General features: G+C 31.0%; 1 protein-coding gene across 1 annotated transcript; it reads right to left on the bottom strand.

Annotated features, from left to right (window-relative positions):
* Positions 1-1,674: 1,674 nt before the first annotated feature.
* LOC145278310 (uncharacterized) lies at positions 1,675-7,720 on the bottom strand. The gene is made up of 5 exons (XM_080130602.1): positions 5,233-7,720; positions 3,496-3,526; positions 2,892-3,139; positions 2,600-2,630; positions 1,675-2,153 (listed from the first exon to the last, which is right to left on the bottom strand). Exons 1-3 carry the CDS (start codon positions 7,678-7,680, stop codon positions 2,958-2,960), a joined length of 2,661 nt encoding a protein of 886 aa, XP_079986728.1. The 5' UTR covers positions 7,681-7,720; the 3' UTR covers positions 1,675-2,153; positions 2,600-2,630; positions 2,892-2,957.
* Between the last annotated feature and the right edge of the window lie 2,732 nt (positions 7,721-10,452).

Here is a 10,452-nt window from a genome sequence, read left to right as displayed (position 1 = left end):
CTCTGTCCAATCGACAAAATGTTGCATGTCTCTGCCTGTTTTACAAGTATTTTAATGGTGAATGCTCTGATGAACTTATCTGTGCCTAAACCTAAACGTGGATTTCTATGAACAAAGCTTCTTTCTTAGAACTGCACGCCTGTGGACTTGTCTTCCGTTTTCCTGCTTTCCGGCTGACTACAATATGGTTGTCTTCAAGTCTAATGTAAATAAGTTCTTGATGAGCCGTTCCATATAAGTTATCAAATTTACCAAATTTTCATTACTAATGATTACTATATTGTCCAATTTCTACTGTACACTCTTTAACCCTTATCCTTGAGTGGCCTCTTGGCCTTGATAATGTGGTGATGCCTATGTAAAAAAAAAAAATAAAAAAATATCCTTGTGTCCCCTCGCAAGCAGAAAAATCCCACTCCTACACAGTAGAGATCCCTAGATGTAAGAACGTCTTCTACGCTAATAGTTTCTTCCCTAGAACTGCTAGACTTTAGAAACCACTTCTGGGCTCCTGTTTCCCTAACTGCACTGTCACGTAGAAGTTCAAGTGTAATGTAAACAAACATTTTGCTGCTCAACTCCCTACACAGTATCCCTGCAACTTATGTCCCTGATAGTAACACTCTACATAAAAGTGGCATTATGTCTTGCTTTAGATGAAAATGTAAAAAAAAAAAATGAATTTATGCAGAAAACAGATTGTTGTGAAATAATAATTTTATCATTTAGAAATCCATTCTTTATATTTTTGTAACTATTCTCTACTTTCAGCTTACAATTCAATGAACAAAACCAAAACTTAATGGAATTTAATTTGAAAGAAATAGTACGGCCTGTATTCTGCATGAATACAAAATAAAATGTTAAGATATTTAACGTAAAACAATAAAATTCAAGTGCAACATTAGTTGCAAAGTAATTGGAATTTTTATTACCAAAATTGGGATGACTTTTTTTTCCCTCCAAGTTGTGTTGGTTTCAGCTACCAAAATTCTATTGTGAAAAATGAGTTACGTCCCTTTAATCGGTGACTTTTTACACAAAAATTGATTTCCAAGTCTAAAATTAAAATGTTTTAGTTTATTTGCTTAAGATTTAACATGTATCTTCCCCATCGTTGGTTTTTATTTTTTCATTTAGAAAAAAAGAAAGTAGGAATATTTGACTTTCCATGTAATTCCCACTAATTCTTTGCTCATACATTGGAGGTAAAATTCTTCATTCAAAAACCTTCGTCGCTTACAGTGGACGATATAGATTTATAGTAACCTTCCCCTCCATTTCCTCATCCGAAAAATGTACAAATGACAAAAAAAGAAAAAAAAAATGACAAATCGTTGAAAACTCTATTGTTTTTAGAGTTTTATTGTACACCTTCCATCATCATTGCTTTTTACCAAAATTTCTTCCTTGTTCAAAAAATATGTAAAGTATTTAATACAAATCGTTACATTTTGATCGATTTTTTATTTTTATAAGAAGTGATAGAAGGAGACAATTTTGCTGTATGTTTTTTGGGGTGATCTGATTCTGTCAATTTCATTTCTTGTTAGTTAAATGTTTTTTTTTTGTTTATCATCCCCACTGAAAAAAATCCATACAAAAAAACAATTCTGGTTAAAAATCACAAGTATATTAAATATCTTGAGTAAATAAAAAAAGAACAAGATGAAATTTGTTTCGATGAGTTTATTTCTTTATTTTAACGTTTTTACAATAGAATCAGAAAAAATTAACTTTTTAACAATAGCAAGAGAATTTAAACTTTTTAACAAAAACATAATAAACTTTTAACTTATTTACAACAGCATAATAAAACTTTTCACTTATTTACAACAGCATAATAAAACTTTAACTTATTTACATAAAGAATTTTTAAATTAACTCCAAGATGTCTTTTGGGTCCTTTCTTAACAGAAGTTCAGAAAAAGTTTCGGTTGACTAATGTAGATGCCCGTTTTACAAATGAAAAATCAACGAATCCGAGTTACATGGAAAAGAAATGGGAAAGTTTGTGCTTATATTTTGACCAGACATTTTATGACTAGAATCTTTGGTGGCGGCAGATGTAGGCAATGTTTAAGGTTTCCTTGGAGACTTGAAAAATGGACGTGTCCACGAATTTGATGCTTGATGCGTTCCAGGCATTAGATCTGAAAGATTATAAGCAAAAGAAAAATTGGTATTTTTAAGTAATATAATGAATAAACAGAATGGGAAAGTAGAGAAAGAGAAGGAAATAAAATATCTAAAAAGAAAGAAAGAAAGATAGATAGATAGATAGATAGATAGAGAGAGAGAGCAGGAGAGAGAGAGAAAGAGAGCGAGAGAAAGAAAGAGAGAGAGAAAGACAGAGAGAAACCAAGAAAAACAAAAAGAGAGAGAGAAAAAGAAGATGGAACTAGAAAAGGAGAGAATAACTATGCAAAAAAAGAAAAAATAAAGAAACTAGTATGAAAGACAGAAAAGGCACACACAGGAGAGAGAGATGAAGAAATTACCCGCAAGAGAGAAAATAGAAGATAAAATAACAGAAAAGAGAAACCGAGACAATTTCGAGAGCGTGATAGAAATTTGTGAAGAATGGATTGAATCTCACCTGTTGAAAAAGGAAATCTGGATGGGAAAATCTGTGATGAAAAATAGAAAGAGATTTCAGTTGAATTTTATGATGCATGAAATAAATACTCGTTTATTATAATTATAGAATGACAAATGGATCAAAACCCAGTACGAATTTGTGGGAAAAGCGGCATTTCTTTAATGAGTATAACTTGGCATGTCTTCTCATAATTTTTTTATAAATAAAAACAAGAAACAATAAGCAAAAGACACAAAAATTCATTTTTTTTTTCAAATGTAAAAACTAAAAAAAAGAAAAGAAAACTTACTGAACATGAAGATGGATTTTCAGATGAAACGTTGACAGTGTTTTTACTTTGACCAAAGAAATTGAATTAACCAGGAGGTGTGGGATTGGCAGATGGTAATACTGTAGAATTTGTACTTTGATCAAACGTTGTATGACAAGGAAGTGTAGTAGTTTCAGATGTAGGAAATGTAGATGTTTTGCTTGAAGTTTTGAGAATTGAACGTGGCCACTTTTTTGATAGGTGAGTTCCAGGCGATTCCATTGCAACTGAAATAATTTTACCAAAAGAAAAATTGGCATTTCTTTAATGAGTATAACAAGAGTAAGAGTGAAATGAGCGAAAGAGTAAGATATAGATAGATAGATAGATAGATAGATAGATAGAGAGATAAAGAGAGAGAGTGAGATAGATAGATAGATAGATAGATAGATAGAGAGGGAGAGAGAGATAGATAGAGAGAGAGAGAGAGAGGGGGAGAGGGAGAGAGATTGTCAAAAGAAAGAGAAACTAGCAGGAAAGAATAAAGAGAGAAAATATCGATATAAAGAGACAGAAACGATTAGAAAACATGAGAGAAACGGATGAAAGAGATAAATTGATTAGAGAAAGTTGTAAATCTCACCTGTTGAAGGAGGCATTCTGGATTGGAACATCTGTGTTAAAAAATAGAAAGAGATTTCATTGTAAATTTTGCAAATTGTAAAAAAGTATGGATGGCGAGATTCATACTAATAACATTAAATCAACTTCTCAGCATCAATCGTTTATCCATCTATCTATCTATCTATCTATCTATATATATATATATATATATATATATATATATATATATATATATGTATATATATATATATACATACATCTCTCTCTCTCTCTCTCTCTATATATATATATATATATATATATACATCTCTCTATCTCTCTCTATCTCTCTCTCTCTCTCTCTCTCTCTCTCTCTCTATATATATATATATATATATATACACAAACGAAGGGGCGTTCTAAAACAAATGCCTAATATTTTTTATTCTGCCCGAATGGTTTAGAAATGATTGCAAATCTCTCAAGTAATTTTTAAAAACTGTTTTCTCCCTGTGTTTTAAATCATTTAATGTTGTTGTTGAGTAAAATTCAAATGCATTTTTTTTATGCATTTAAAAACCATTTCTTCAGCGATTATTCAAAGGATTTAGTTTTGTCTGATTATTAATAAATTATTAATAAATTATTAATTGGCTGGTTATTAATTAACTATTAATTGGCTGGTTATTAATTAACTATTAATTGGCTGGTTATTAATTATTTATTAATTGGCTGGTTATGAATTACTTATTAATCGTGCCTGTTTATTAATTAATTATTAATTGTCTGTTTATTAATAAATTATTAGTTGTCTGCTTATTCATTAATTATGAATTGTCAGCTTATTAATTAATTATTAATTGGCTGGTTATTAATTAATTATGTATTGGCTGCTTATTAATTAATTATTACTTGGCTGCTTATTAATTAATTATTAATTGGCTGGTTATTAATTAATTATTAATTGTCTGCTTATTAATTAATTATTAATTGTCAGCTTATTAATTAATTATTAATTGGCTGGTTATTGATTAATTATGAATTGGCTGCTTATTAATTAATTATTACTTGGCTGGTTATCAATTAATTATGAATTGGCTGGTTAATGATTATTTATTAATTGTTTGCTGTTTTATTAATTATTAATTATCTGCTTATTAATTAATTATTAATTGTTTGCTGTTTTATTAATTATTAATTGTCTTCTTATTAATTATTAATTGTCTGCTGTTTTATTAATTATTAATTGTCTGCTTATTAATTAATTATTAATTGGCTGGTTATTTATTAATTATTAATTGGCTGCTTATTAATTAGTTATTAATTGGCTGGTTATTAATTAATTATTAATTGGCTGCTTATTAATTAGTTATTAATTGGCTGCTTATTAATTAGTTATTAATTGGCTGCTTATTAATTATTTATTAATTGGAGGCTTATTAATTATTTATTAATTGGCTGGTTATTAATTAATTATTAGTTGTTTGCTTATTAATTAATTATTAAGTGGCTGGTTATTAATTAATTATTAATTGTCTGCTGTTTTATTAATTATTAATTGTCTGCTCATTAATTAATTATTTATTGTCTGCTCATTAATTGATTATTAATTGGCTGGTTATTAATTAAGTAAGAAGGTTACTGTGTTACTGATGTCTACACAGAATGTAGTCAATAAAATGCAGATTCCTATGCAAAACAAATCAAATTAGCAAAACTAATATCCATAAGAAAATCATATAAGCAAAAATGTGTTTAGAAAAAGAGGAAAACTTACCAAAGTTGAACTTGGAGATGCAACATGATGAGCGTTTGTAATCGGGAAGTTCAACAGATTATGGGATGCAGTGGCTAAAGCTGGCACTCCTGTATCAGTTGGATTTGAAGAACTGGAAGGTAAACATGTGAACGATGTTGTTGTTGGAGACATGTCAGTGTATTCCTCGGGAAAAATAGAATTTAAATTAAAGCTAACTGATTTTTTCTTGGACTTCTTTGACACATTAGAAATTTTCTTTTGTACAAGTGTCTTTTTCTTAGGCTTCTCTGGCAAAGTAGAATTTGTCTTTACTTGAACTGATTCTTCCTTAACTATCTCCGACAAAACGGGTTTTGTCTCATATTGAACTGACATTTTCTTTGGCATTTCTGACAAAATCGCTGTTTTCTCAAGTTGAATAGACTTTTTCTTGGGACTCTCTGACAAAATAGACTTTATATCAGTTTGAGATAACGTATTCTCATGCATATTTGGCAAAATAATTTTTTTCTTCTTTCGAATTGCTTTTTTTATTGTTCTCACAGGGGAAATAGAAGTTTTCTCGATATTAGTTGACGTTTCCTGTAGCTTCTCTGGTCCAAAAGAGTTTGCCTTAAGTTGAGCTGTCTCTTCAATGGGCTTCTCTGACAAAGTAGCTTTTGTCTCAAGCTGAGCTGCCATTTTCTTTGGCACCTCTGACAAAATAGATTTTGTCTCAGTTTGAGATAACGTTTTCTCAGATATTTTTGGCAAAATAATTTGTTTCTTCTTTCGAATTGCTTTTTTTATTGTTCTCACAGGGGAAATAGAAGTTTTCTCGATATTAGTTGACGTTTCCTGTAGCTTCTCTGGTCCAAAAGAGTTTGCCTTAAGTTGAGCTGGCTCTTCAATGGGCTTCTCTGACAAAGTAGCTTTTGTCTCAAGCTGAGCTGCCATTTTCTTTGGCACCTCTGACAAAATAGATTTTGTCTCAGTTTGAGATAACGTTTTCTCAGATATTTTTGGCAAAATAATTTTTTTCTTCTTTCGAATTGCTTTTTTTATTGTTCTCACAGGGGAAATAGAAGTTTTCTCGATATTAGTTGACGTTTCCTGTAGCTTCTCTGGTCCAAAAGAGTTTGCCTCAAGTTGAGCTGGCTCTTCAATGGGCTTCTCTGACAAAGTAGCTTTTGTCTCAAGCTGAGCTGCCATTTTCTTTGGCACCTCTGACAAAATAGATTTTGTCTCAGTTTGAGATAACGTTTTCTCAGGTACTTTTGGCAAAATAATTTTTTTCTTCTTTCGAATTGCTTTTTGTATTGTTCTCACAGGGGAAATAGAAGTTTTCTCGATATTAGTTGACGTTTCCTGTAGCTTCTCTGGTCCAAAAGAGTTTGCCTCAAGTTGAGCTGGCTCTTCAATGGGCTTCTCTGACAAAGTAGCTTTTGTCTCAAGCTGAGCTGCCATTTTCTTTGGCACCTCTGACAAAATAGATTTTGTCTCAGTTTGAGATAACGTTTTCTCAGGTACTTTTGGCAAAATAATTTTTTTCTTCTTTCGAATTGCTTTTTGTATTGTTCTCACAGGGGAAATAGAAGTTTTCTCGATATTAGTTGACGTTTCCTGTAGCTTCTCTGGTCCAAAAGAGTTTGCCTCAAGTTGAGCTGGCTCTTCAATGGGCTTCTCTGACAAAGTAGCTTTTGTCTCAAGCTGAGCTGCCATTTTCTTTGGCACCTCTGACAAAATAGATTTTGTCTCAGTTTGAGATAACGTTTTCTCAGGTACTTTTGGCAAAATAATTTTTTTCTTCTTTCGAATTGCTTTTTGTATTGTTCTCACAGGGGAAATAGAAGTTTTCTCGATATTAGTTGACGTTTCCTGTAGCTTCTCTGGTCCAAAAGAGTTTGCCTCAAGTTGAGCTGGCTCTTCAATGGGCTTCTCTGACAAAGTAGCTTTTGTCTCAAGCTGAGCTGCCATTTTCTTTGGCACCTCTGACAAAATAGATTTTGTCTCAGTTTGAGATAACGTTTTCTCAGGTACTTTTGGCAAAATAATTTTTTTCTTCTTTCGAATTGCTTTTTGTATTGTTCTCACAGGGGAAATAGAAGTTTTCTCGATATTAGTTGACGTTTCCTGTAGCTTCTCTGGTCCAAAAGAGTTTGCATCAAGTTGAGCTGTCTCTTCAATTGGTTTCTCTGACAAAGTAGCTTTTGTCTCAAGCTGAGCTGCCATTTTCTTTGGCACCTCTGACAAAATAGATTTTGTCTCAGTTTGAGATAACGTTTTCTCAGATATTTTTGGCAATATAATTTTTTTCTTCTTTCGAATTGCTTTTTTTATTGTTCTCACAGGGGAAATAGAAGTTTTCTCGATATTAGTTGACGTTTCCTGTAGCTTCTCTGGTCCAAAAGAGTTTGCCTCAAGTTGAGCTGGCTCTTCAATGGGCTTCTCTGACAAAGTAGCTTTTGTCTCAAGCTGAGCTGCCATTTTCTTTGGCACCTCTGACAAAATAGATTTTGTCTCAGTTTGAGATAACGTTTTCTCAGATATTTTTGGCAATATAATTTTTTTCTTCTTTCGAATTGCTTTTTTTATTGTTCTCACAGGGGAAATAGAAGTTTTCTCGATATTAGTTGACGTTTCCTGTAGCTTCTCTGGTCCAAAAGAGTTTGCTTCAAGTTGAGCTGGCTCTTCAATGGGCTTCTCTGACAAAGTAGCTTTTGTCTCAAGCTGAGCTGCCATTTTCTTTGGCACCTCTGACAAAATAGATTTTGTCTCAGTTTGAGATAACGTTTTCTCAGGTACTTTTGGCAATATAATTTTTTTCTTCTTTCGAATTGCTTTTTGTATTGTTCTCACAGGGGAAATAGAAGTTTTCTCGATATTAGTTGACGTTTCCTGTAGCTTCTCTGGTCCAAAAGAGTTTGCCTCAAGTTGAGCTGTCTCTTCAATGGGCTTCTCTGACAAAGTAGCTTTTGTCTCAAGCTGAGCTGCCATTTTCTTTGGCACCTCTGACAAAATAGATTTTGTCTCAGTTTGAGATAACGTTTTCTCAGATATTTTTGGCAAAATAATTTTTTTCTTCTTTCGAATTGCTTTTTTTATTGTTCTCACAGGGGAAATAGAAGTTTTCTCGATATTAGTTGACGTTTCCTGTAGCTTCTCTGGTCCAAAAGAGTTTGCCTCAAGTTGAGCTGTCTCTTCAATGGGCTTCTCTGACAAAGTAGCTTTTGTCTCAAGCTGAGCTGCCATTTTCTTTGGCACCTCTGACAAAATAGATTTTGTCTCAGTTTGAGATAACGTTTTCTCAGATATTTTTGGCAATATAATTTTTTTCTTCTTTCGAATTGCTTTTTTTATTGTTCTCTCAGGGGAAATAGAAGTTTTCTCGATATTAGTTGACGTTTTCTGTTGCTTCTCTGGCACAAAAGAGTTTAACTCACGTTGAGCTGACCTTTTCCTATGCTTTTCTGACAAAATAGCTTTTGTCTCAATCTTAACCGACAATTTCTTTGGTAGCTCTGATGAAATAGATTTTGCCTCGGTTTGAGACGACATTTTCTCTGGCACTTTAGGCAAAGTAAAATTTTTATTTTTTCGAACAGCCTTTTTTATGGTTCTCTTCGAGAAAATAGAATTTTCCTCAATTTCTACCGACTTTTTCTTTGGCTTCTCTAGCAACAGAAAGTTTTTCTTGAGTTGAGTTGAATTTTTCTTGGGCATCTCTGGTAAGGTATAATTTGTCTCAACTTCAACTGACTCGGTCCGTGGCATCTTTGAATGAAAAGAATATGTCTCACGTTGAACTGACTCTTCCTGTGGCATCCTGAGTAAATGATAGTTTGTATCAAGATGAACTGAATTTTTCTTGTGCCTCCTTGGAAAGGTATACTTTGTCTTGAGTTTAAGTGACTCCTGCTGAAAAGTAATATCAAACATTAATAAGAACTATTAATGAAATAAATTATAATCATTTATTCGGAGGATATTTAATGAAATTTGCTTATTATTGACTTGTATTTATATAGATAAATATAGATATATTTTACTGATAAATCATTTTAATCCAATTAAGATTAAACTAAGTGTTATGATTTGGAAATTTTTCATGCGGCATGAAAAATATACATTCATTTTTTGTAATTAAGAATCAAAAATTTTATTTGACAAATTGTTCAGAAATTGTAGATAAATGTGAAATAGAAATGTTGTTCAAATAAAATAAGAACAATTTACAAAATAAGTTGAAATAATAAATAGAAAAAAAACCTAAAAATTTAATTTTTATTTATAATTATTTAATTTTTTATTTAATCTAAAAAGTTTATGAAATCAATAAAGTATTTAACAAATAAATCAGTGAGAAATTTACAAAACTTTACAAAAAGACAAACGATCAAAAAGATTGAATCATAAACAAAGAAACAAAAATTATCAAACTTAAAGTTATTTAATTATCGGAAAATAAAACCCTTTATAGCTTGATAGTTTGTAAATGAAAATTATATATATATGGGGTTTTAAATGATATATATATATATATATATATATATATATATATATATATTATATATATATATATATATATGGGGAAGTGGTATTATCTACTGGAGAGCCATGTATTTAACAGCTGTCCTGTTTTTAAATCTCCGAAACAGCTAAATAGTAAGCAGCTGATGATCCCCGTTTTCCATTTACAAAATCTGAGTTAATGTTTTCTCTTTTCATCCGTATGTAATTAAATTCTGTTTTAAAATTGAAGACTTTTGCGAAATCGGCTTATGCAATTGCTAAGTCTATTTCTATTTAACAACTGTAGTTAATGATCTTTTTTTTTTGCATCCTTATATAAATGAATTCTCTTTTGTCATTATAATCTTTTTAAAAGTCGGATTATGTAGGTGCTTAGTCTGCGATAGGTTAATGTTAATTTCTTTTCTCCTTCCAGGAATTTAAACTGTACTCTTTATTTTTATTTTTGCATTTTTTTTATTCAAAGCTTTTATGTAATGCTTTAAAAAGTATAGGAATCGATTATTTATGAAGGTAATTACAAACCTGACACATTATGCAAAGGTGTTTTGATTGAACAAAAAATAATGAAGTTTGATAAAAGGTCACGTGTGAAAACAGTGATAATATGATTAATTACTTACAGATATTTTTTCACATCCATTCTTTGCCGACAATCCAAAGACAGTATCTGCGAATTTTCGCTTCATCTCAAATGCAATAAGATAATCATATATGGTCTCCTTT

This window comes from Euprymna scolopes, chromosome 6 (assembly GCF_053919585.1).
Source record: "Euprymna scolopes isolate OS-2025 chromosome 6, ASM5391958v1, whole genome shotgun sequence".
Lineage (NCBI taxonomy): Eukaryota > Metazoa > Mollusca > Cephalopoda > Sepiida > Sepiolidae > Euprymna > Euprymna scolopes.
Note: the sequence above shows the minus strand (reverse complement) of the source record. Positions and strands in the feature narration are given on the sequence as shown.

What these genes read in the sequence shown, in the direction of transcription:
- LOC145278310 (XM_080130602.1), bottom strand. Translation starts at nt 7,680, where the DNA reads ATGGCAGCTCAGCTTGAGACAAAAGCTACTTTGTCAGAGAAGCCCATT. An exon ending in CATCTCCAAGTTCAACTTTG is followed by an intron (nt 3,527 to 5,232) that starts GTAAGTTTTCCT and finishes TTTTTAACACAG; the next exon opens with ATGTTCCAATCCAGAATGCC. An exon ending in CAGAATGCCTCCTTCAACAG is followed by an intron (nt 3,140 to 3,495) that starts GTGAGATTTACA and finishes AAATTATTTCAG; the next exon opens with TTGCAATGGAATCGCCTGGA.